This window comes from Haliaeetus leucocephalus, unplaced genomic scaffold (genome assembly GCF_000737465.1).
Source record: "Haliaeetus leucocephalus isolate CR32 unplaced genomic scaffold, Haliaeetus_leucocephalus-4.0 Scaffold135, whole genome shotgun sequence".
Classification (NCBI taxonomy): Eukaryota; Metazoa; Chordata; class Aves; order Accipitriformes; family Accipitridae; genus Haliaeetus; species Haliaeetus leucocephalus.
This window is the reverse complement of record NW_010972571.1, coordinates 182,343-209,682: the sequence shown is the minus strand read 5'-3', so window position 1 is coordinate 209,682 and position 27,340 is coordinate 182,343. Positions and strand designations below refer to the sequence as shown.

Sequence of the window (27,340 nt, the reverse complement as noted above, 5' to 3'; positions counted from 1 at the left end):
AAATCCTTAGGATGGGACATGTGTTGAAGACCCTGGACTGTGAGACATGTCAAAGCTACCAGTATGCCCATGATAGAGGGAAAGGGAGAAGCAGAAGCAGAATGACTTGCTTGTCTTCCTACAAAAATTTAAAAAAAGGGTACTAAAATACTGTTCCTGCCTTAAAAAAACAACTCATTACTGAACTCACCAGAAAAACTGAAGAAAATCATTTGTTAGTCAAATGTCTGTGTTCAAGGGAGTGGAAAAGTGCTCTGATGGCATTGATTCTTGGATATTGATTGGATGGATATTGCGATTCATTGCTTGCTTGGACATTTTACAAAGAGGTGGTTCAGGGTGATCGCAGAAACTAAGTGTGTGCATAGCCTTGGCTGTGGTAGTATGGGCATCCAAGTGCCAATCTGAAACTGCTGACATTCAGTAAAACTGTTCTAAGTTTTCCAAGTAGGAAAGTTTCCAGCAATGTCAGGATGGTAATTAGCGATTGATTTTCATTTGGCAGCTTGCCATGTGGTCAGAGTGACAGACACCAGAACTCTTTAACACATTTAATGGGATTTTTCCTTCCATTTGCACTATCATAAATTACAAAGCATATTTCACTTCACAAAATAAAACCATTTCCAGATCATTTTTATGACAGTATTAAGTAGTACATAACCTACAACAAATAGTCCTGTACAAGGCAGGAGGATCTATGGAAGTATTGGGAACTCAGACTATTTAGCATTTGCTCTGCAATCTGGATTAATCTATCTAGCCCTTAGTTATTTCTCTAGAAGACAACAAATTTACAGTCATACCCTCCACCTCCCTTCATTATCATAGTTACACATATTTTTCAATTTGAATAGAAACATGTGCTCCCTGAAATAATTCAGGAAACTGCATCACTGAGTTACCAAGCATATGATACAAATGATCAAGATGAGGGATTATTAGAATTTTTTTTTTGTATTGAAAATTGAGTTTGGTAGTAAACTATGTTGATTTTCTATGCTTGCAGAAACATCTCATGCTGAGAAACAGTTTTAACATTAGGAGTAAGTTGCAGTTAGACTATGAACTCTGTAGGTCAATGTTTGTGAGGGGAGAAAAATATTAAAATTTGGTAATAATTAAATTTACCAATTCCCACATTTCCTACACATTCTTTCTTTTTTTTTTTTTAACAAACCATCAGGAAACACATTCAAGATAAATACCTACATTTTTAGCAGATTTACCGTACGTTTATAAATACAGAAACATGACAAAACATAACTCGATTTTTACAGAAAAACCAAATCCTTCATAATTAACCCAAAAAAGTGCTAACTTTTCAACAAGGCCAGAAAATATCCAGTGTCCCAGCATCACTTAACTTACATATTACTGTAATCCAAGAAAAATCTGGCATGTGAAACTGATACTACCACTAGGACTTTTGAAAAATTCTCAATACCATATCTTACATGGGAGTAAAAAAAAAAAAGAAGAGAAAATACTATATATTTTGGGAAATAGCAAATGGCTAAAAAGTGTACAATCTTAGGATGCTAGTGCCTAAATGTTCAAAAAAGCCTAAGGAAAGCTGGAATACATACAAGAAAAGAATTCTCCTTTAAAACACTTGCAATGAAAGAGGTATGTCAGGATAATACTGCATTAGTGGTAATTGTTTTCAATATATCATAGCAAAAATGCAGGAAAGAATTACGTGGAAAATAATCAACGCACCGCATTGATTTATAGTTTGCTAAAATAAAATGCCATTCTTTCAGCTAGGTAAAGTAAAAATATCTTTATAATATAGGTTCTGTTTCACAATTGACATATATAATTATGTCTCATGGAGAGGGAAATGTATAGGCGTATACAAGTAACACTGATTAAGTACCTTTTTGCTTCTCTAGCCATATTAAAATATGTTTTGTGTTTCTTAATAAGTTAACAATAAAATCGTCTGCAACTTCTCAAAACAAATATACATCTGAGGCAAGGCAAAAGATACAAGGTAAGAGGATTTTTTCTGACCTTTTTTTCCCTTCTACAAAGAGGCATATGTCTATGAGACATAGGCTTTCCCTAAACATTTTGGCATCCATCTGCAACTTTGCAGAAATTGAAGTGCAGTCAAGGAACTTTTCCTTTATATTTAAAAAAATTTAAAGAAATGTTGTTTTCCTTCAAACTAATTATTTTAACACAAATGGCTTTGAAGATATGCCTCTCTGTCTAAAAGAGAACATCTTCATTTTCTATTAAAATCTGCACAATTAACTTCTGGTACCGCATGTCATTCAGCGTAGCAAGGGTACTGTCCTCTGGAGGTCTCATTAAAGTGGGCCCAAACACTATTCCCAGGTTTTCAGCATTCATAAAATTCTCCTTTTCATGCAAGGTAACCCTAAAATAGAAAAAAAAGAAAGGAAAAAAAAGTAAGTAGTTGTTTACTTCCCAGAAGAAAAGAATATATGCATCTTAATCTGTAGTACTGCTTAACATCAAGCATTGGTAGATAATGACATTTTTCAGTAACAATTTTTACTTTCACTCAATATAGTAACTGTTTCCACAGCAAGTACAATGCAGCTATGGTGGGGCTGTGATTTCCAGTGCCTTTAAACACCCCTCATGCGACTCTTAAGTGATTTTTCCATGTGGCTATCCATTAGGGTATAAGAATTAATGGCAGTTGCTTTTTTGAAAAGCATAATAACAATTTAAATGATGATGTGGAGCAGTGTCCTACGCTACAGTAACTACAGTTCTCTGGCACGTTGTGCTTGGTGTGCATCACACCAGAGGTGTGGGTGTGCTTCCTGAATACGAACCCAGATTTTCTTTTGATTACCAATGACCCCCACGCTCTCCCAGACATGCTTCCAGCCTGCAGGAACCCAGCCCTTCACACCTTTCTGCCTTGCTGGCTGCCTCAGGGCAACCAACAGCTGAGTGATTCTGATTACTTGTTATACTTTAGGAGTAGGCTGAATCTTGGAGCAGCCTGGCAAACGCCACCTATCCTTGACAGAGAAGAGAGGCACTTCTAGGAAGGAGCCCAGGCTGTTTTGTTGCCTGGCACGGGTCCTATAATGTAAATACAAGAATAGGTAGACTATATGTGGCTGGAGCAAACAAAGACCACCCAGGATTGGCCAAGCTGCAGAGAAGTCAGCCCTGACTGGAAAATCAGTCAGGCCTGCTGGAAAATGCAAGGTGTGCTCAAGGTTTTCCTCCTGGTAATAGAGCTGGATCACATCAGCGTTGTCCCATTGAGACTTTGGCATTTGAGTTGGGTCCTGAGAGCGCTCTTGCACTGCAGTGTAGAGACAGCCATGGTCCCTCGATCGGCCACGGTCCCTCATGGACCAGACACTTGCTGTTACCAAGTACAGCGTGGGTGAAGTTTCACATCTCCTCCACACACAACTCCTCTGCCAGGGTGGAGCACATCTGGTTTTGGAGCCAGCTCTCCTGGCAACAGCTGAGACCACCCCCGGCCATGGTAATTCCCAGCTGGGCAGCAGTGGATTCACTCATGCCATCGGGGGAGCACAAAGAGGCTGAAACCAGAAGTAATCTGGTCTTCCCTTGTTTGCAAGGTCCTTTTATGACTAGTTTTTGCTTCTGCTATTGGGTCTCTGCAAAGAGTGGCTCTGTCACAGAAAAACACTGCTCCTCTTTGCTTTCAGGACAGAAGTCCATTAGTGTCCCTACTCACAGGTGCATCCTCATCTTCTAGCACAGGTGTTAGCTGTGCTTTGCAAGGAAAAAAGACAAAGCAAGGCTGCCTAGCCCAAGCCACCTCTGTGCAAGTGTATGTATAACACTCTGCTTTCCATCTGTGGATGTATGCAGCACAGATGTTGAAGAGCTATGCAATGCTACATACATCTTACTGGCACCTCTGCGCAGGAGCGTGGGGCTTGCTGCATGGCCTGGGGTGAACACAGAGAAGATTCACAGCTTCACTGCAATGTCAGCATGGATGGAGTTCTGTGCATTTCACCACAGGGGGGGACTGCTCATGCTATTGTATTTCCTCCAATCTTGGGCAAAAAGTTATCTGATAACTGAAGAAAACAATTAATTGACTGACAAACTCATTTTTCATTGCTGACATTGTCCTCTGCTGGATTTTCCTGTGCTTTTAACAACAGTTCAGTGCAGTTTCTCTTCTGCTGAGAAACAGCGCTGGTGTAGAGGCTGTGATCCTGCAGCCTTTACATAGACTCTTTGACACTGGCGCATGTCTTCTCCGTGCAGGAAGATCCCGATGGGGCTGGAGTTGGGACTCCTTGTTTAATCTACAGAACAGCATAGTCTGAACCTAAAAGATCTTCTGTCTTTCACATTCAAATCTCTCCAACAGAATCTCCATAGGAACTGACATGTGCTTGATTTCTGTGCAGATGCTGAAAGCTACGATTTGGGAAAGGAGAGGAAATTCATTGCATGACTTGCAGGTATTTGAGAGAGAAAGCTTAATCAGCTGTTTGGACTATTTTTGTCTCATTGGTAGTTCAGCTCAACAGCTGAACCAAAGCCTGTACTGCAGTTCATGAAAAAGAAGGAAGGCAAGTCAATACTTGTCTATGAAAAATTTGCTGCCAGGACATGAAAGTACTGATTCTGTATGCAGCTGGCTTGTCTACAGCCTCCACAGGCCTTCTTAAAAGCCAACATGGTTCATCCTGAGTTGTCCATGCATATGTGCTGACAAGGGTGGATATTTGCACATCTCATTTCCGCAGAGTCCAAAGAAGTTCCTGCATGCCCAGGTAATGTCTCATCAGAAAGAAAAATTACTCAATTGTAATGACCTGAGCCGATTCAAAATGAGGAAAAGTCTCTGCATAATGAGAACCTGATTGAGCATGAAATGCACTTCACACAAGCTCTCTGATGCAATTTTATGTGAGTTGAGGGATTTCTCTTTTTAGGTTGGCATTAACAGTGCAGAATAGTGCACACAGAAAATATTCCAAATTTGCAACTGTGTTGCAAGTAGTGGGACAATTAAGAAGGGAACAAGGATTTGCTGTATAAAAGGTGAGTAGTAGGCAGTATTCCTGCCTTAACCCCTTTTCTGTTGTTTCCAAGTAGCACCATAAACTTTAAACCAGAGACAAGGGACATCTTGGGCAACATATCCTTAAATGAAGGCCTGCTTTGAGATGACATGCCAGTCTTTATTCAGCTTCAGTTTTTAAAAACTTGCAAAGATGGCTTCCTGAGGCACGTAAATACCCAAAGTAGCAAAGTGGAGTTAGCATGGTTTTGAAAAACAGTTTTGCTTGAAATTAGTGGAAGTGAGGCACCCTCTTTGGAGCACTTCATAATTTTCCAAGGTACCTACCTGAAAACTTGCAAAACTCAGCAGTATGCTCCCAAGTCACTTTCAAAAATGAAATTTAGGCACTTTTGAAAATTTTGTATGCCTTATGAAGCCTTATGTATGCGTCATGTATGCCTACAGAAGCTTTGGAAAGCAAATGAGGCAGAGTGTGTTTAAAACCAAAGGAGATATAACTGAAAAGGGCCTGTATTGCTTTTACTAGTTGTATAAAAATAGGTCCTGCTTGATTCTTGGCTTAACTGTGATGTGAGCAAACAACTAGTAAGAGACAGCTCTTTCCTTTTAGGGTTATCGCTCAAGAAGACAAATCAGGAGGTAAGAGGAGGCAGAAGCAAAGCATGATCAAGTGACTTACTGCAGCACATCTAGCACATCGTTGAAGTACCTACCATTCTGGTATTTGGCAGATATCATCTGCCTCAGAGAAGCATGACAAATCTCAATTAACTCTTCAAAGGTTTGCAATGATCTGCCAGCGAAAGGATCTATGCTATATATGTGCATAGCTTATATGCATTTATACAAACATAGCTTGTCTGCTTATTTGCAACATTATTGTTTTAGTGGCAGTGCCCTAATGGAAGCTTTATTGGTACTTTCTGTGATGTCTCTCTTTCAAAGCAGAAAATTGTTAAGCTCTTCAAGAACTATCCTGCATGCCAATTAACTTACTTTTTGAGATGAATCATTAGGTATCTAAGTGTCTCGTAGTGAGCAGCAGGGAGTAACATCAACACTTCATGTATTGCTTCTAGACGTTCATCAGGATTGGAGATTTCTGTAAAAACACCAAACAGGATTAATGTTAATAGGGCTTTCCATTTGTAAACAGCAATAATTCAGGAAGCTAACTTATTATTTATGGAATCATTTACAAGCCATTGACTGTGCTTGGAGGGATAAATATTAAACTCATAAATATGGAGCTTATCAGCAACTTCTGCATCCTCAAAAAAAAAAGGCTTTACAAAGAAATCAGCAACAAAGACCACCCAATAGTTGTCTCTATGGTCTGTAGCTCTACCTACAGGCTTGTATAGGTACAGTACCCAAGCTTCGTTACGAGCTTGATAATACTCTGCCCAGAACTGACTCTTTAAAATCTTACATAAGATTACTTCCATTAGCCTTCAAAACCAGATGGGAGTGTGGACATATGCTTTTAGAGACTATGCTTGAATATGTAAGTTTAGCCAAGATTGAAATGGCATGGAATTACACAAACAAAGATTTCTGAACGTATTTAAATATGTAGGTATCCATGATCGGAGAGCATCAGTAAAACTGTTTGGCAATCTCTCTAAAAATCTGAGCAGGATTTACATTCATATACATGAAAAGTATAGATTCCCAAGCTGTGAACTGAGTCAGAGTTATATTTGCTGCATGACTTTTCATACAAATGGCACCAGCAGCCCAAAATTTTAGAAGATTAAGAATCTCTGTGTCCTGCTTTTAAGAGACTAGTGTATTGACATGACAGGAACTGCTTCCTCTGGGCATGTTCTTTACAGGACAAGTGACAAGCAAGAATAATTTCTCTGCCAAGGAGGAAGAAGAGAGTGCAGGAGAGAGGTATCTGTGGTTGCATGGGGACTGCAAGGTGGGGTAAGCCAGAGGGTAAGGGAAGGCAGCACAGTCACACAGACAGACCACTATTCCTGCTGCTTATCGATATACTGGGTGCCATTTCAAAATTACTAAGGATATTTTTTAAAGAAGAAAGGATGCTACTTCGTAGATACCTCATGTCTTTGACATCTTTGCTAATAATCTGATTTTGATGCAATCCGTCTGGTGAGTTTTCATTAGGGACTATCATTATGTGGAAGGCTACTCCGCAGAGAGTAGAATTTGAGGCAAATCTCAGCTCGCTCTGCCAACGTTATGGCAACGAATGCTGCTGTCCTCCTCCCTCCCTGACAGCGTGCACCCACGACCTGCCGGCTCTGGGCAGGGGGTAACTGCCCGTGCCTCCCATCCGGACACGGGTTAGATACTGTAGGACTTAACAAACAGGGGATGCACCTGAACTGTGGGGCAGATGTGCTTTGTGGGGTGTCTCACTGCTCTGATCCCTCACGGACTGAAGGAGGGGATGTGCTTGTCTGCAGCGCAGTTTTGTTGCCAAAGGAGGCCAGGGTATGGGAGATGGAGAAAATGGTGGGGAAATGGGACACACCCTCAAGGCTCACACTGTTCACGTCAACCCTGACCCCTCACTGATCACCCCATCTTGCATGTGTCTGGCAGCCAGCGCTGCAGGCGTGACACCAGCCCTGGGATCGTCCCAGTGCCAGATGCAGTCCTTGCAGCAGCACTGGACATTCTGCCTGTTGGCACAGAATTTGGGTGGGAATTACAAGAAAAGGACAGGCGATTCCATTCAAAACTCCATCCCAGGGCACATCGTAGCTTCACTGACTGAGACTGAAACCATGCCTTCTGAAACTGGTCAGTTATTTTGATACCCTACGTTTACTTTTATTTTTTAACCTGAATGATGTCCCATCTGATTAACAATCAGGCAAAAGTTTTATGTGAAAGAAGGACATGGCAGTGAAGTAATGAACAGAACAATGCCCTTACTTCCAATTTGTCGTCTGTCTTGCCTTTTTCTTTAACGTGGACAGCTTTATGGATGGGAAATGTAATTAAAGATCAGTACAAATTACTATGCAATACTTACTTGCTGCCTCTATGAACTTCGAATAGGTGTCGTAGGTGATCACGGGAATCGGTAAGTCTCTGAAGTATAGCTTCAGTGCTCCAGCAATGATGTTTATGTCTGGATAAATACTGGCAGAAATATCAGCCTTGTCACCATCTAGAAAAGGAGGAAGAAATCTTTTTGAAACCAGGCTAATTTTGACTGAAGCAAGGCTAGGCTTCTAATTCAGATTTATGGTGTTCAACCTGACAAGAAAAAACAACCTGAAAGCATTTGGAAGGCTTTAATGAGAATATATTGCTACCAACGTTACAGTATATGAATGAGGAATGGTAGTTTCTTTATCTTTTAGTAAACAATTTATTTGCTTACATCTTTTGGAGGGGCTGGTGATTTCATCAGTAATATCTGCAGTGTACCATCTCACACATAATGTTTTAATGTTGGATGAAAAATCATGTTAATAATATATCTATTGAATTTGGTCCATTTATTCACTGAAAATAAGCTATTAATAACTTGTTCTGGTGTTGTATTTTGTATCCGCAGATCAATGCACTGGAGTACGGACCATTGTTTTCATTTTCGCTTGGGGAAACAGAGGCACAGAGAAATAACATAAATTTCCAATGACCCTCAGGAGACCAGTAGGAAAAATCAGAGTAAACATCCAAATCTTGTAAGTCTTGCACCAATCTATCTATACTGATTAGCTAGTAATAAAGCTGCCTTATTTTCTGGAAGTCCTCTAATGTCTTAATATTTGACTTATTTATTTATAGCAACAATTTGAATTTAAATAGACATGCTATGGCATTTAGCTATACAATTTATTCTGAAATGTGGATCACAATTTGTTTAATGAATATGGATACCTGTAATGCAGAACAGCTGAATAGATGAATTATGCAACTGAAATGACATACATTTTGTTTGCCACATATTATAACACACTTAGTCAGAACTCCATTATGGAGCACTTTTAATCACATGAACTTAACATTTACAAGTGTTGCTGATAAGCCCTTGACCAACTCATGGCTTGCAATGAGTGAAGTTACAAGAACTAGCGGCAAGGCTGGTTCACTATTATTTTTCAAGTTCAAATGACTACATCTGTTCTATATTACCTAGTACCCTCATAGCCACATTTTTCTCCAGACTGAGAAATTCTGCTGTCCTCCCCTCCTGGGGCCTGTCTTTGGCCATCTTCCAGTAGAAAGATGGGGTAGGACACTGGTCAAGCAGTGGCTGAGGCTGTCTGGATTTAACCCCCAGCTTATCTCAGGCTTCTTTGCGATCAGTTACACCCCGTAGTCCTTATTCCCCACCTTTCAAGTGAGGATAACAGCGCTTCCCTTGCAGGAGGTGGTAAAGATTAGGACCGTACGGTGAGTGGCGTGATGTGAGGTTACGCTTGCCTGAACAATGGAGAGGAGTTTGCTCGTATCTGCCAGGAGGTGCACGAGCAAGCCTGGGCTGCTGCCACCGAGGCGCTGACACGCTGTAAAGCCATCGCCTTGCTTGTCTCGCAATAACTAGTGCTTGTAGACGTGCCCTGATACAGACAGATGAGTGGGTGTGCTTGATACATGGTGTCTTAAGATGGTGATAAAGGCTTTCACAGCAGAGTAAAAGAGTTTATATTGATCGTAGACATTTTATACAAACCTATGGCATTAATCTTGAAGGGATACGTCCTGTCCAATGTATGCACATAATTCTCATTAAGACTAATAGCACTACATGTTCTCATCAAGAGGAGATTATACGCTTAAGTGTTTAAAACAAGCAGCCTTTCTTGATGCAGCTGAGCAGTCTGAATACATCCATCAGCATTTAATTTAATACAGCATCAATAAGCCCTAGGAGGATGTTTACACTGCCCCAATCTTTTTTTTAATCCACATGTTCCAGGCACAGTAGCATTAGTCTTGTAAAGCTTTGTGTGGAGAGCTCTATTTAATTGATGGACACTGAGCACTCAAAATGCTCCACTGAAAACAGATACCTCCAAGGAGCCAGCAGCTGCATCAGAACAGATATAGCAAAGCAGAAGGTTGCATCTATTATCCAGGTCACCAGTACACTAAATGGAAGTGTTATTTATTTAGTACTTTTACAAAGCAGCCCAGCAAGCTTCCTTAAAGGGGCACTTCAGCTAGAGGTACTTCAAACATACCTCTTATTTACATATTCACTTATTGTAGGAAAAATGCATTAATTCCTGAGTCAAAGATTTTTCTCTTCACTTCAGAGACAAATGTACATCCATTGGAAACATGCTGAAGAATTATTTTAAAGTGAGCATAACAATACATCTGTTATAATATACCTACACATTTCTGCAGTGGGTATGTAGGGGAAGGGGAATTTTTATTTTCCTTTGGTAGATTTTGGATTGTCTTTTTTTCTTTTCTTTTCTTTTCAGTTTCAGCAATTGAAGGCCCTTGGCAGGCTGCACTTATTTCTTATCCTCACCAAATTCCTGGATTTGTATTTTTTATTTATACACTTTTAAAATTCAAAGCACTAAGAAAGAAAAGTTAATTCATTGCCAGTAAAGTCATGATACAAATTTCACAGAGGATCCTCTGCAATAGCATATTGTATGAACTACATCTGTTTTATATGGTAACTTCTGCATTACCACAATCATTTTTTTCACTCTTCAATACAGTAACTTTTCTCAGATTGTAATTAGTATTTTCAGTACCATTGCAGTGGCCATATGTTAATACAATCTTTTTTTCATTTTGGATTACGAACGTATAGTTCATTTCAGCTTTACAAACCTAATCCTGCCCAAACCCCATCATTTCTCTTTCCTTGTTACTTTGACTCTCAACATATTTTGTTGCATTATTGTGAAGTCTGAATACCTCAAGACAAAGAAAGTCTTTATTCTGTTCCTTAAAGGTTTCAGCTGACTTTGGATGCCATAGAAATATACCAATAGTTTATCAGAGAATGAAATGGAATAAGTATTACATTCTTAAAGCCTCAGCTATGCCCTCTGAATACTGAATTACATTTCCACTTAAATTCCTTTTTGCTTAATGCTTTGTTTTTATTGCACAACCTTTGCCATGCTAACGTGCTTCTTTGTGGTTTTTCTTGGATTTGGCATTTGACAGGTTTTCAGCTACACTGGCAAAAGAGTGAGTATGAGTTAGGATGCCTCTAAGTACTCATGTAATATTTAACAGCATAATATTTTTAGCAAGTGTATTGTACCAGCCAGTCATACAAACAAGTGGGGGGACAGAATGCACTGGTGACAATGGCAGCTCTGTGGATAAAGCACACAATGAGGGTTTTTCTGGATGCCACAACACCACAGCTCAACAACGCTGACAGAGAGCAACTGTCATTCTACAGCACCAACATTCACCAGATTAAATAAATCCACATTATTCCCCTCCTTCTCATTACAAAAAATCACTAAAATAGAACATTGTCAGTGCCTCAGAGAGCCTAACGCTAATTTACAGTAGGGGTATTTACACTGCTTTGGCTTTGGAAGGGAGTCTTAGTTTAAATCAGATGAAGACCAACTTCTCCCTATTTTAAAATCAAATATCACAGCTTCATTGGGCCCAAATAGTATTATGTGGGATGCCATTCTCTTCCTGAGATGTTATCTTTCAAACCTGCCTTTGCTTTTCTGTTCTTGCTATAATTCTTGGGAAGCAACAAGTGAGTGTCCCTTTGGCAAAGCAGAATTAGTCAGGGGGAGGGCTGGCTTCTCTTCATTGCACCCTTCAGCTGCACATGAAATCAGCAGGAGAGGTACTCTATGGCCGTGTCAGCCGCAGCGTCTCATCCCTGTATCATACCGTCTTCTGGCTCCTGTGGCTTGACGAAGAGCTTGGGAAACCAGAAAGCTTGATGGCATTATTTGAAGGATGCATCCTGCGCATTAAAATGGGAGGACTCCTTGGTTGTTCATTTTCAAACCCGTTGATTAAAAGCTGTATTTCCAGAGCTGCAAAAGCGTACTGGCATTCTAGGCAGGTGCCTGGGGACTGACTCGGAAACAACGGGCAGGGAGGGACCTCTGTAATGCCAGAGTGCAGTGCTCTGCTACCTGCAGGCACCGTGCCACATAACCCATCTCGTAAACTCCTCAACTTCCATTTTAAAACTAGTTAAGGTTTTTATCCCTGCTCTTATTAGAAAGTTGTTTCAGAGCCTTGCTTTCAGATGGTTAAAAAATGGTCTTTAAATTAGCAAACTAAATTTATTCCTGGACAGTGTACATCCTCTAGTATTGTTCCAAGACCATCCATTAAAGAGTTCTCTTCTCTGGTTCATAGCCCTGCTCTGAGCTTCTCCTTTGACAGCTGACTATCTCAACGTCTTTTAAAACACATTTACCTTCTGCTATGCAGCATGCTCCAGAGATGTCTGAGATGATAGTGATGTGGCTGTTTCTGCTGCAACACCTGTCTATTAACCAGAACTGATCAGGAATTTTCCATTTTATATTTCAGATGTGATTTTTCCTATATTTTTTTTCTTTACTTTTGCAAAAAATATGTTGATTTCCTGTAGTGAATGTGAAAATAACAGTTCTGTAAAACTCCCACAAACTTCACTTTCTGGGCAGAAAGTGAAATTTGAACAAAAACCTTCCAGGCATTACTGGAGATGAGACCTGCCATCTGGCTCTCAGTCTCCCTCTCTCCCAGCTCTGTCAGCTGGGACAGAGATCTGGGATATTCCACATGCTTGGGCTAGTCCACTCCCTGCTGCTCTGGCTTCCAGGGCTAAGCAGCGGTAACTGGGCAGCAGAAAAGCGATGTTCCTACCTGTGGGGCTGGGATGCAAAAGAAAGGGTTGGGTCCCTGTGTCTGTAAACTTGGATCTGACGGGGAAGCAAGCCCTGAGCTGTCAGATTGGAAGCATCTTGCCAATTCAACCTTCTGCCAGCTGACAACCACCTTCTAGCTGCACAGCCCACAAGTCAGAACAAAAAATCTATTTTGGTTTTCTTTAAATCCCTGCCTGCAAAAAAACCCCCAAAACAACTCCTTCTGCTTTGCCATCTCAGTTCAGGGAGAAAACATTTTCAAAACTAGAAAGTTTTGAAGTTTTCAGCTTCTGGTCTCAGCAACATCTAGTCATGCATTTCTCATAACAAGGTTTTGTTCACTGTTGCGCTGCTTTTAGCATTATTCATGGCAACACTCTCAGCCCTTTTCCCTCATGCGACTGTTAAAAGAAAATGAAGACACAGCTTTTTATCAATTTATGCCCAATGGTTTTTCCCCACAGCCTTGTATGCAAACTCGGTTCTTGCTTTCTCTGCTTCCATGTTTATCCATGTTTTTTTTCCTTTGGAAATCTGATACTGTTAGTGACCTTACTCCTCCTGTTTCTAGGTGCTGCCTTCTAGGCAGTAAATCGCACTTTCTTCCTTGCTGTGGGTCTAATTCAAGTGTGTATCGCCACCAGATTATGCCATGAATGTAGGCAATAATAAAAGATACACTGTAAAACTGAACTGGCTGCAATGGTTCAAAGAATTTGCAAAGGAACTACAGCTGTAGCAGTATTCAAGTCATGCTCAGACATAAATTTCCATCTGCTTTCTTCAAACTCTTCCCTCTTCAATCTGTGCTTCTCCTTCTGAGTTTCGTTCAGGTTGGTACACTTAGAGGAGTATTAACACACAGAACAAAAGGGTTTGCCAGGCCAGATTTACCTGCAGGGAGCAGAGTGGGACCTATGGGGACTGTGACCCTTGCAGTAGCACTGCTTCATGTGGCACATCTGCAACATATATCTTCCTGTGATAGCAGTCATATCACTGTGCATCTCTTTCGCCCAAATCATGGCTGACCGATGTGTGTATATGCATATGTTCACAACTGCAGTGTCCGACACGTTTTAAAATGTGTATTATTTTTCAAAGGATTTTTCGGTATAGCATGAATACAGTCACTTTGGAAATCCTAGTTGGACCTTCTTTGCCAGTGACATTTGCATGACAAACTGTCTCCAAACAAAAAAGTATTCAGGCACAGTAAGTGTAAGACGTGCCACCCACAGATATCGCTGGCCTTGCCCAGCCTCCCCTGGAGCCCCCACGCTTCCTGCCCATGGGCCCAGGGCCCCCAGTCCCCGCCTGAGTGACTTCTTAGCTGTCTCCAGCTGCGTCATGGCCATGCTTGTGCCTGGCCACACACCCTTCTGGTTGGTACCCTGACCCACAGGCTGACTTTCTGGCTTGACCTGGACCTGCCTCATCCCCATGGCCTTGTGATCACTGGGCTGTGTCTGACCTATTCCCTAACACAGCAGAGGTAATACCTGAAAAAATTAAGTAGGAAGGAAAACACTATTTATCAGAAAGGACAATAATATTTATGTAACTTCTTAAATGTACTTGAAAATGTGTTTTCTGTTGATGAAGGACCTACTCTGCACCCACTTACATACATACTTAGAATTAGTCCTGTGTGCAAAGACTGTGTGCACAACCAGAACAAACGTAATCAGCTAAATCAATTTAGAAGGGCTACTAGGATGGTAATCAGGCAGTGTTTTAATTATTCGTTTTTCAGTATGCTGTACAACCAATCTCCACAATGCTCCTCTCATCTGTAGTGCAGATGCAATCACGTGCACAGTAGTGCGGTGCTTTCTGCAAGGCTGCAGGCAGAATACTTCCCAGTTGGAGTTCCTGTTTCTTAAGCTCAGATTATCATATTGTAAAGCACTGAGTTCACTTAAGATAGGACTAAGAACTTCCCCCTGGTACTATCTAGGCTCATACTTGGACTAGGAGCCTAGGCTGTGCTGCTAGGTTGAGCAATCATCCAGTCTCCCGAGCACTTAGCCTTCTGCCTACCATTACTTACTGTTTAATTATTCCTTCCAACTATGAAATACTCTTTCTTCTCATGAAAAGCACTACAGATTAATTTAAGAACTCAGAAAAGACAGGTTGCTTTCTGTACTTCTGCTTATATGCCAGTTTCATTACCATGGTACCTATACAGACGCAAAAAGAACTGGAAAGTCCTAGAACTGAAAGTTTAGATTAAAATCGTGTAAGATTAAAAAATTATATACCTCGATCAAAGGCCATTTTCACATCTTCAATGTGCTCAGTGAAGCCTGAGACTCTATAGAGGCCCTCGGACTTTAAACCTGAAACAAAAAGTTCTTGGTTAACTTTGCTTCAGTAACCAACAAATATTCTGGCTTAAAAACAATAAAGCAAGAACAACAGATCTAGTTAAGTGGAGCAAAATATTAATTGTAATGTGAAACTCAGGAGCATTTAAGGAAGGATCAAGATAATTTTAAATTGTTTTTTAAAGGATTAAAAAATTTTAGAATTTATACTTTCTGATTTTGTTAGGTATGCGGTTTATTATGTTAGAGGAGAATATTGCAATTTGCTAATGGTGGGGCATGTGATGTTATCATGATTTATTCACTTTATGTGGGAGATTTTCCTGGATTTGGCTATAATTAATAAAGCTTTAGAGGTCTCCTTTCCTTTTACCAGTTGCTCTAATGATAAATAGCAATGCAAGTAAGAGACTGCCTTTCCCTATGAGCACATTTGTTCCCGATTTTGCTGTCAGCTTTTACTTATACACAGCTGATAGATGTGATTGATACTGTTCTCCACAATAGTACATCCCTTCCACAGTTCTTTCACCACAAGAGACCTGCTCACTTGCACAGCTCTTCCCCCTGTTGCTCCACATCAACATGAAATGCAGGGCAGCCCAGCAGAGCAGGCAGAGCTACCCAACCAGAGTTACACACACATTATTTATTTTAATCCCAGAACTCCTTATTGTGACTATGCACAGTGTTAATCTACTTATAAGATCCAATACACTTTGTTTTCTTAAGAACAAAATCAGTATCTTACATAGTTCTATGGCAGTTAAAGAAATTTAAAGATGTTGAAAAAACAGAGAGAGGGCAGCAGTTTTTATCTTAATCAATAAATGTGCAAGTAAGTGATTAGATCTCAAATGCAACATAGCTTCCCGCTATATCATCGGAGTAAAGCTCTTCTGTCTTAGTCCAAACTATTCTTTCTATTTATCCCTGCAATGATGATATAATCCTGGTAGAGCTTTACGGAGCAGTGCTGGGGATTTACTTGTAAATCTTTGATTCATTTCAGTAGATGATGCGTGGCTCTGAAATCCCAATGGCTTGTATCAGTGTGTTGCCATGCAGATTACCGAGATGCCATGAATTCAACATTATGAGATTCCTGTGCTGAAGCTATGACTAACAGGTAAATTTGGCTTATTGGGCAGCATGACATACACATTTGCTATCCAAAGCAAAAATACTGTCATCATTACTGTGTTGTGTTGGAGGGGATATGGTATTTCTTCAATCTGTCACACGTCTGTGTACCAAAAACCTGTCACAAGCTGGCATTTTGGCTGTGACATGCTGCCTGAGCCATGGTATCCATCAGTCAGTAGCTGAGCATCATGTGAAACCGTGCGCAGTTTGTGACCTACCATAAAACGCCACAGCTTGTGACCTCACTTGTCTGAGTCACTTCCAGTCACTTGTGTTCTCTTGCCCATAATGTCCGGAAAGGTTATTAATAAGGGATTTGATTTAAACTGATTACTTTGAAATTGGAAGTGTCCCCAGGTATGTTAAAAGAAAATAATGAAAAAAGACACATAAACATGAACTTAAAGTTCACTTGAAAGTTCACCCCTTTCAGAAGTGTAACATAATACATGTTTTGACATGTTTTCAGAAAGCATTTCAGGAAATTGCATTATGAAATGCCATGATTTAATTTTACTAGTTAATGCAGACCAATGTATCACCTACACTAAAAAAACCCCTTCTCTCATCCTGTCTTCAGTGTGCATGAGCATACTACCCTGTCCTAGCTTAGCACGTAATTCAGGTCATCTTCACTTAATTGTGTCTGCTGCTTTCCTAAGTACACAAACCTCTTGCTTCGATCTCTCGAATGCATGAATCCACAACCATCGGCCTCTGGGTATTGTGGGCTTTCACTAGTGTGGTGAGGTCACAGCAGTAGACTCGCTTAATCCTCTTGAGGTCTGGTTGGCAGTCGTTGGGCACGTATTTGGAGCACTGCTTATGTACGTTCAGCCCGCAGTCTGTAAACAAAGTTAGACAGCTTAATTAATTAATACTAATGCTGATAGGTCTTGTCTAACAATTTCTTTCCTTGGGCCACATCAAGCAAGGGACATAACTTCTCCATCAGTCAGCAAAGCTAGAATAAATAAGACGGAGATGAGAAAGATGAGCATGGAAATCTGTAAAAAACTTGTGGTGAGCAAAGTGAACTCCAGCAGAGTTGTTAAAAAGCTATAAAAGCTCTGGACGTCCCTCACACCCCTCTGAGGAGGAGGTGACCGCTGATGCAGTCTGGGTCAGTTCATCGCTGGACACGTAGCTCTAGGTGTTGCATTTGAATGCGTGGGACTTAACTTCTGGCTGTTTTAGTTTAGCTTTTTATAAAATTAGCACAGTAATGACTGTCTTCTGCTGGCCAGCATGTGGCTTAGCACTGCTAACGGGCGAAGGACCTAAGATTCACCTAAACATTCAGACTGGGACAGTGCTTTGAGCTCGTGTGCCTCCCTTCCCCTTCCACATCCCTGCAGTGTTGCATTTTGCCTCGCTCTGCCACATCAACAGCCTTCCCATCCCTGTGTCATCACTTCACTGGTGACTCAAGTGTCCCCGGTGTTTAGTCTGTAGGTCAGTTTAGGCATATAAAATGCTGTGAAAGGCATGATGTAAAAAAGTGATTCATTTTACAAATGGTTCTTGATGTCTTACTCCAGAGTCAAATCCTACTCTTGGTTGCACGGGTGGGTTTGTATTAACTTAAACATCACTGCTTGATCTCCACAAATTGAATTTTTCTAATACACTCAAATATTCAGCCAAATTAATTTATAAGCCTTAGGAAAGCAACCATCACCATTGTGAATTACATTATCTCACGTAAGTCTGATTCCTGTTTTAATGCCTTCTCAGTCATGCCCATCACTGACGGTGCCCTTTGGGATAACTTAACCTGTCTAATATCATCAGTAGCGAGTTACTGTTTTTTCATGTTGATTTACTGCCCGAGCTATTAAAAATGTAAACATGACTCTATTACTTGCAGCACATTTCAGTATTATTCTCTATAAAATATTAATCAAGCAAAATCATGTAATTACTACAAACACACCTACACATTTAATGGGATTGGGTGGCTTTTTTTGTGTTTCTCCATACAGTTATTACTGCATAATACATTATTGTTCTGTGAAATCTAAACAAATATGAGCAGCTGCAGTTAGGATCCTCCCTGTATTGTTTTCAGTGCTGTTCTCCAAGCATGTGAAGTTAAATCCAAATGCATCTATCTACTTAGAGTTAAATGTTGGTAATTTAATGAGGGAGACTATTATGTTTCATACTAAATAAGTAAGTCTTTTCATAAGTTTAATATTTTATGTATGTGAACAAATACAGTGCCATGCATTATTGAGGTCAGGTTTTGCACACTTGTGTTTAAGATCATATAGCTTGAAAAGAACACTACTGGTCATTTTCCTCTTTTTTAATGTCCTTCTCATATTCTTTGTGTTACCATTATTCATCTCCAGGCAGACAAGATGTAGCAGTAGCTCAGACTGCACTTGTTAAAACTGTGCATTTGTGAAAGGTTTTTTGATCCTTCAAACTGCGGTCTAAATTTTAGGTAACAGCCACCTCCTCTACCCATGAAAGGCAGACGTCAGGGTTGGATGTGTTCAGTGCCAGTCTGAGATCAGGAATGCCTGGAGGTCAGGGTAGGGAGAGGTAAGACATATTCGGGTGAGACATGGAAGAGATTGAAGGTCCATAGAAATAAGTTATGAAACCCCATTTGCAGTGCAACAAATACTATTTCACTTGCTGAATCCAAAAGTTCACAAAGTGATGTTTATTACATTTTTCCAAGATGATTATTTTTCACAAGAGAACAAACAGTTTTAAAATATTTAAAGCACTGTTAAAATGCTAATAGAGTTATAGAGGCACCAGAAAATTAATCCTAGGAAAATGAAGGTTGCATTTTTTTCTTTCCCTCGAGGTGGGATACTTCAGGCTTGCAGCAATGCATGGTATTTTTATAGGAAACAGGTGACAGTTTTTTTGCAGACAAGGGCACTTCTCAGCAATTGGTGGCAAAAAGATGAGTTACTAAGCCTAGTTGCTGGCTGGCTCTGCCGTTTCCAGGGCTTGTTTCATAAGACATAAAAACATTCAGGGATAACTTAACCATAAAGATCAGTTCTTAATGTATACACCAAAGGCATACACATGACCAAGGTACTACCAAAAGGATGTCACCCTCAGCGACTGAGGGCTGGTGGCTTCATTTCTAAAACAGCTAATGGGGAAAATGAAAACACTCTAACTTGTGTGGGAGGATTTCTTGCCTTGGTCTGTAAAGTAATCCCTACCCTCCCTCCTGCAGGGAGTGAAGGCTGGGGGTGGGAAAGATGTCCGAGCATTTCAAGAGAATGACAGAAAATGTTAAAGAGCTACCTGAACACCTCACTCCCTGAGCGATGAGACCCCACATGAAGTTGGCGCAGTATTCACACCAGTGTGGACCTCGAAACGTATGGACCTGTAATACAAATGGGGGGAAAAAAATAGAAATGGGGTCATTGCAAGGCAGATGGTCTGACAGATGGAATAACTGAAATGGATAAACAACAGAAGACTCAGTAGGAGTAAATCTTTAGCACACAGTGCCCACATCTTTCCAAAGTCTAGATGAAATAAACCACGGGGACAGAAATTTGCTTTGATCTTGAAGTTTATCTTTCAATAGGCTTAACATAACAGAGAACCAGGCTGTGTACGACATGGAAAACAAACCGTTTTTGCTAGCTGACATTTTAGCTATAGTGAGGGGAGGAAACCAGGTTCACTAGTCAAAGGAGAAAAAAGTAAAACTAATAATCCAAGGAAATGTAATCAGTGCTTTTATTTGACTAGTTCAAACAAAACAGGAATGTTTCTGAGATTCAAATGCTCAACAGATCACTTGAAAGTAGGGGAAATGCAGTGACAGAAAGTCCCTTTGAATGCACCACGTTTTGGTTCCCCTTAACTGTGTGTGACCACAGATCTGGTGCAAGACCCACGTGCTAAAAGCACCACTCAAGTTTGAATGCCCTATGACTATGGTGTTACATGTGCATTTCTATGCAACAACACTGAACAAAAGAGGTGATTGCTGTAAATTTGTATCAGGGGTGAACGATTTGTGCAGCCACTCCAGGCAGCGGCTGGGTAATGATCTGATTTTGCACACTGGAATCCATTAGTGACAAAAGGAAACAACACCCTTCCCGACACTAGTAAGTAAACTGAACTCACATAGGGACAAGATGTCAGTAGGCTCTTTTTCAGTAGACCAAATTTCATTTTGCTACAGTCCACACATGAGTAAATAAGGAGGAATAAAATAACCTGTGTCCTGACAGAGCCCATGGCTGCCCAGCCAGGATTTGCACACCACCACTGCTTCCTCCATTGCTTTTCCAAAGGCTATGGAGGAAGACCTTTTTATTTAAGATGTATGTTCTGGTGAAGTAAGCATTTCATTCTCATTGAAAGGAAGAGTAAATAGTGAGGTCTACGCCCGTGTGAATGGACATGGCATGAACTAGTTCCATCCGGAGACTTAATTGAGCTTAACAAAACATAAATCATGCACACCTCCGGCTGCTAATGCTTCCTTTTCCTTCTCTCTGCTCTTGTTTACCCATCAGGTGGACGGCTGAAAGGCCACTTCCACCCCCTGGGAGGGGGAAAGCTGCTCTTTACTTTTCATACAGTAAAAAAATGGTCATTGCCCTTTTCAGATAAACTTGGTGAAGTTTTAAGCCAAGCATTTGGCTTGCTAATGTTTCCAACTCATTTGTCTGCAGGATCACCACTAAATAAGCCTGTACTCTTGAGTCCATTCCCCAGGAAGATGAAGTATTGTGATTTTAATACAGACCTCTCTTTCTGATTTAGTGATAAAAATGTCAGCCTGACCACTAATGACTGCTGACCAACTACTCACAGTCAATAATTGCATGAATAAGCTTAAAGCAATAGTAATTCTTCCTCCCTTTTGACAGTAAAGGTCAAAACTGGAATGTCTGACTAGTCATATTTATTTTTTTAAATGGTATTTTACCTCTCAGAAAATTGTGTATCTCCGGGAAACTACACTTTGCAATAAAGTTAGAGATAGATAGATTGATAGATACAGACACATACGTCTTTCTTATTTCATCTTATTTTGTTTTGCAGGGTGGGTAGCAAGAATTTCAGACATGGCTTGTAGTGGGCGTAAATGGCCGTACCTCACATCAGCTGGTCACCTGAGTTTCAGGCATATGCTCTACGTGACCTTCAGTGGATACAAAACTATGGATACAACTAATTATGCCTGCATTTTTAGACTGATAACCACATAATTAGTAGGTCAGCACCTGCATTTAATTGTGGGTGGAAATCATCTGCTGTGGGAAGATAGCTAACTGTCTTCTGCTTTGCAGCGGTTTACAAAAACTAACCTCGTGAGAAGTGGCTGTAAAAGCTCTTTCGGGATTTTAAAAACTGCACCATTTCACATTTAAAGTCCATCACAGTTGCTAGGGTATTTGGGGCCTACTTGCCCACTTTACATAAAGCTTATTTCAGCTGATCTCACTGTGGCATATTTAGAAAACGGTAGCTGATTATTCCTTGATCTCTTCTGTCATTAATGGGAAACAGTCATCAATGCTGACTAAGGGCTGCATCTGAGAAGAGCTGACTGCGCACCCTTCCCTTGTTCTCTTCAGCTTGGTGGCCCTCAAAGGTTTAGCTCTCTTTATTCATTCACTTCAAATTTTTCACAGATCTGCATTTTAGCTCAAATGGCAAGTTCCCAACTGAAATGCCCTCAGAAAAGTGAGTCTTGGTGGTTTCTGGTCAAGCCGAAACAGGAAAATACTAGCTATCTCTAACTGAAAAAGGGCGATCTTCAAAAGTTTCTAGATGAAGGTGGAAAAAAATCTCTTAAGATGTAGTTTTGAACTAAGTCTTTTATGGCTTGCCATTAATTTTAAAGAAATAATGAGGTCTGTTCCTATGAACACAACACTCAAATGCAGCCCAAAGCTTGCACACAACGGTAAATGGGAATTTTACCTGCCAGATTGGCCTCATCTCTGTTTTAATCAAGGAGAGGTAACAGCAGGTCTTAGGTTTTTGAGATGGGTTTTTAGGTTTTGCCCCATCCTTTGCAACAGCATCATTACAAATGGCCTGGGCTTAGATTTTTGGAAACATGATCAAGATCTATTTATTATTGGTCCCTACCCCATCCTGCAGTCTCAGGAGACCTCTCTGTGTACACACAGCATTGGGTCGGGCTGCGTGGGCTACAGTTGACGCATAATTCCAACTTTTAAGAAGAATTTACAGGGACGCATTTCTTCATATAAGCAAAAAACCATGATGTTTCAGACTATACACTGTACTTTTCTTGTTCAGTCTTTTATCTTCTTTCCACAATGTCTAACTCCTAACTTCTTCACTCTATTTCCTTTCCAGCTCTTTCAATTAAAAGTTGTTTCTTACATTCATCCTCTCTTCCCATTTAGGACAAGAGGAAATGGCCTCAAGTTGCGGCAGGGGAGGTTTAGATTGGATATTAGGAAAAATTTCTTTACTGAAGGGGTTGTCAGGCATTGGAACAGGCTGCCCAGGGAAATGGTTGAGTCACCATCCCTGGAGGTATTCAAAAAGTGTGTCGACAAGGCACTTCAGGACATGGTTGACGGTTGGACTTGATGATCTTAAAGGTCTTTTCCAACCTAAACGATTCTATGATTCTATGGTTCTCTGCTGGACAATCTCACCCAATACTACACTGCATGTCTCTTCTTACTGCTCTCCTGTGCTCTCACCTTCGCCCTTCAGCTCGGTGGTGCCCTTGCTTCCAAATGGCAGAATTCCCTCTGCAGGTGCTATCTCATGCAGTTTTAGTCTGCGTCTAAGCCATGTTCACACAGGAAGAAACTACAACCAAAGTTAAGGAGTGCCAATACAGTGGCAAAACAAAATAATCCCTTAAGCAATATTGCAGAAACAAACTAAAAATTGCCCTGAATTGAAACACATGTTTTTTATTGGCATTATATGATGCTGTTTCTGAGACAATCTTATTGTTTATCTGACTGGGTTTGAAGACTTTTCTATTTGCATCCGAAGAAAATAAGAGATTTTTCAGACTTCCGCCGGAATACATGCACATTTGTACTCTTCTGTGGACTCCTGCTGAACCTGAGCTCTTTGCAGGGAAGAGAAGCTGACTCTACTCTTATTTTTTGTTTAAATACATACACATAATCTTCATGATGTCTGTAAAAAATGCCTCCCCTAAACCCTTTCTCTCCCAGAAGCAGTGTTTATCTGCAGTGATTAACACAAGGGGAAATTTATCCCAGAGCCTCCTTTCTCCCAGCAGATCTTCTGACTTGTCCATAATCAGCTGCCTTTACTCCACTAGCCCCCCTGCAAACAGGATTTGCCCATGCTATAGTAGTAAACAGGCGCAATATTGTGGTAAATGCACATTATTCAGCTGTATTTGCTCACTTAAAGCAGCACAGAGGCCCTCTCATGAATTCCCAGCCTAGAACAAAACGTGTGGAGCATCCCCAAACTCCACGCTGCCACCCTCGGGCATGAGGTGACCTCACCACCAGCTGGGACCCCACTGAAGTTGGCAGGTAAAGCACATCCCAAAGAGCCTGCTGGGCTGTAACGAGATGTAATTGTAACAAGATGCAAGAGGACTTTGCAATCCAGTTAGGCTGACACCCACATAGTTACAGAAATACCTCTGTGTTTTTATAAACAGGGCCTCAGAGATTTATTCTCTTTCCTGAATTACGGTATGTCTACACTGGCTTATGCAAAGTAGTCCCGCCAGACAGACGCTAGCTCCAAACCTAAATCCATGCAACTGTGTTGTGTGTTCAAGATGAACCCAGCTTAACAAATCAGTCTGGATCCTAAATCTTTTTTTTGTTCATTGCCTTGAGTGCCTTGAAATTTGGAAGAGAAGCTGAAGGAGAAAGCACAGATGCTCAGAATAGCATAACCCAGCACCCTCACTCTCCAAACTCCAGCACTTCTTTTTAATTTTTATATTAGCTTGGAAAGGATAGAGGGAGATCCATCCTTGCTCTGAATTTGTGCCTTGAGTCTATTTCTTCCTTTTGTTCCTTCTCTCTTCCAGTAGGTACGATCTTTGGTGTAAGACCTACAAAAATCCCATCAGCTTCGCTAGAAATGTGCCCTTCAATTTTAAGATTCTTCATGGCTAAAGGACAAGAGCTAAAGAGTGTCTGTTTGTTCCTGAAGAATTGCCTATGACAAGATTATGATGGACACTGTGACGTGTAACCTTTGTCCCTGTGAACTGAGATGAATGATACAATACATGTCAGTATTCACTTAAAAATGGGGAAGACAACTCTTTGAACGTCTGCAAAATAGCGTTCTCTTTCAGATAAATCCCATATCATCATAGCCTGAGTGCTGCCAAAAGCCATTAAGAATTTTGCCCCAAGACCAATAAAGCCATTCTTTCCCTTTTAAATAATTTTGTAACCCTTTTATGTGATGAATATGGAATATATTAAAGATACTAGACTTTAATTTAGCCATCTTTTAAATCTAAATATTCTACTCTAAGCATTCTATCCACATTTTTTGTTCAGCTAGACATGTTTTAATATAATCCTTTGGAAAACTAACTGTATTTGCATAGTGAACTTATTTGTTCATTAAGTAAATGTAACACTTTCAACTGGCCTTTCTGGACAATTTATTACTTTTAATGTTTCTTCTGTAAGTTTTTTATGGCCTCTGCTAGGATAAAACAATAATTTTCTGCTGTCAAGCTTGTGAATACATACATATTTTAGTCATGTGATTTTCCAGTTAAACATGACTCTTTTGAAACAGAAAGGAACAGAGACTGTACAACAGCTAGATTGTGCAAACGCAAAGTTAACTGGGCACATGTCCAATTATAAATCAAAGCCAAAACAAGGGGAATTTTTAAGAGAAAAGAATGTATGGGTCAAAGTGGAAAAAAGTCTCAGTCATGAGAAAATATTTTCTAGTTAAAACTAAAATAGTTTTGATATTAAAATGATAATGAGGGCAAAACCCAGAAAGAATGAAAGCTAGTTTAATCAAGCAAGAAAACAGAGTATTTCACCTATTTCCTTCACTGATGATCAGTGAGATAAATATTGACTTTTCTGTAGACTGAGTCAAGGAGGGGGAATGAAAAGAGGGATGCTATTTTTGGCTTTGCTCACTAATATTAAATTATTGATTTACCAACTACAGCAGAAGCACTGCAGAGGAGAGCAATGTCTGCATGGCAGAATATGTAGAAAAATAAGTGAAGCCTTTTTGCTAAACCAGGAAAACAGTAAAATCATTTTAATCAGCGCTTCTCTTTTTTTGACAGGCCTCAGATGAGTATCAGGAAATTCTTTCTGCTAATGAGCTGAACTATTCCGACAGTGACCCAGATCAGCATCCTCAAGGAGCCTTAAGTAAACTGAGGTTTCAAAGCTGAGATGCATTCCTTTCTTGTCTTGTTACTGCCTCTTATTCTCTCTGTATCCACTCTGATAAGCATCAAACCACAATTTGACAGCATTAGATATGGTAACTGGCTGGCATACTCTGAAACCAGCACAGTCCTTTTGGCAAAACATTTTAGTACAAGCTGCCTGGAAGGTCCACTTCCACAGCTGAGTCACTTCCCTGCTGCAGCATGCCAGACACAGCAGTTGGGGAAAAAAACCCCTAAGAATCTGATTTTGTAGGTATAAGACAGCAAAAATATGATCCATTTAAACATCCCCGTGTTTGTCCAGCTATTTGGTTTAGTTTGACAAGCAAACACAAGCTCAGATCCTAGAGATCTGTGGGACTCTGAGAGCATTTCCTTAGCATATGGTGGTGGAACAAAAGCTAGGAGACAATACCACCGTTGTGCTCTGCTTTATTGTTAGGAGCACTCGAGCTCCCTCAACTCCTTCTGAAAACAGAAATGGTCCAAAATGTTTGTTGGTAAAATGCTACTGGCTTCTGATAATAGTTGAAAAGGGGCCTTTTTCTCATTTAAAAATGGATACACTTTAAGATAAAGACAATCAATATGAAGTACTTTGTTTCTGGAAAAAAAAAAGAAAACTGAATCTGGGCAAAAAGAGCTAAAATGCGTCAAGTAGTGTAGTGAGTAGTAGTGAGTAGCAAAACGGTTATTTAGATTAAGTGCCTGTGTAAAAGCATATTAAGAATGCAGTCAAGTAGAAAGAAAAATGCTTTTATCAACACTCTTCTCAGAGCTAGTATAGATGGGTGCGTGAAAACCCTATTACAGCAAAAAATAAAATGTGAAGCATCTAAACAGAACTTTTTAGCTGAAAAGAATAAGAAGTTGTGCTTACCTTAAAATTGTGTGCTTTTTCATAGTTGAAGTGGTTGTCATTTTGAGTTAAGGCTGCTCTTCTGACCAAGGAGGTGATCTGTGAATAGGCAAAGAGTTTCAGAGGTTGCCACAAAAGTGCCCCCTTGACTCCCACCTTCACCCCCAGGGCCACGGCCAGGAGCTCTTGGCGCTTCCTTCCTCGCTTTGACTTGTGAACAACGGCACAGTTTTTCTCATTTTCCAGCCACAGATCCTCTGAGAACATAGCGCTGGGATCCCAAATCTTTTCCCTGTCTTCCTCGGCGCCCGGGAGCCTGACTGTAGTCAGTACGGTACAGTTTGTCCAACTGCTTCTGATGTTAGACAGCAGATTTGAAGCAGCTGCAGCCCATTCTGCCGAGACCTCTGGCATGTGACTTGAATGGGCCGTCTTGTGGGACGGAAGGAGCTTCTGCATCTGAATAAGTAACGGCCTGTGCCGTGTGATTTCTTAAGGCAGATGTGTGCCTCAAACAATAGCCCAAATTCATACACTGAGCAACCTCCCCCCCCCCTCCCCAAGCGGTGGTCTCCAGCTAGGTGCTGCCAAAATATTGTCCCGGGGGGACAGTGTTACAGCTTCACGCCCAAAGGCATTTCCAGGGACAGATCACTTCAAGTCCACAGCGTGTTAAAATTGAACAAACAAACAAAAAGCCCCGGGAAAGCCCACACAACTGAATCCGATGCTGCATCCAATTACATTCAGACTCGGAGACTTATCAGCCAG

The 27,340-nt window shown here is 40.6% G+C and overlaps 1 protein-coding gene across 2 annotated transcripts in view; it reads right to left on the bottom strand.

Moving 5' to 3' along the window:
• Nucleotides 1-537: 537 nt before the first annotated feature.
• CHN2 (chimerin 2) overlaps nucleotides 538-27,340 on the bottom strand; it is a 77,448-nt gene continuing 50,645 nt past the window's right edge. The window contains exons 4-10 of one of the 2 annotated variants that reach the window (XM_010585866.1): nucleotides 26,591-26,668; nucleotides 19,599-19,683; nucleotides 16,985-17,158; nucleotides 15,102-15,179; nucleotides 8,037-8,174; nucleotides 6,020-6,125; nucleotides 538-2,392 (exon numbers count right to left, since the gene is read on the bottom strand). In XM_010585866.1, the coding sequence (XP_010584168.1) occupies nucleotides 2,221-2,392; nucleotides 6,020-6,125; nucleotides 8,037-8,174; nucleotides 15,102-15,179; nucleotides 16,985-17,158; nucleotides 19,599-19,683; nucleotides 26,591-26,668 (831 nt within the window). In that variant the 3' untranslated portion in view covers nucleotides 538-2,220. Of the gene's footprint in view, nucleotides 2,393-6,019; nucleotides 6,126-8,036; nucleotides 8,175-15,101; nucleotides 15,180-16,984; nucleotides 17,159-19,598; nucleotides 19,684-26,590; nucleotides 27,026-27,340 lie in introns of those variants that run through there. The other variant, XM_010585864.1, reaches the window with a different exon arrangement.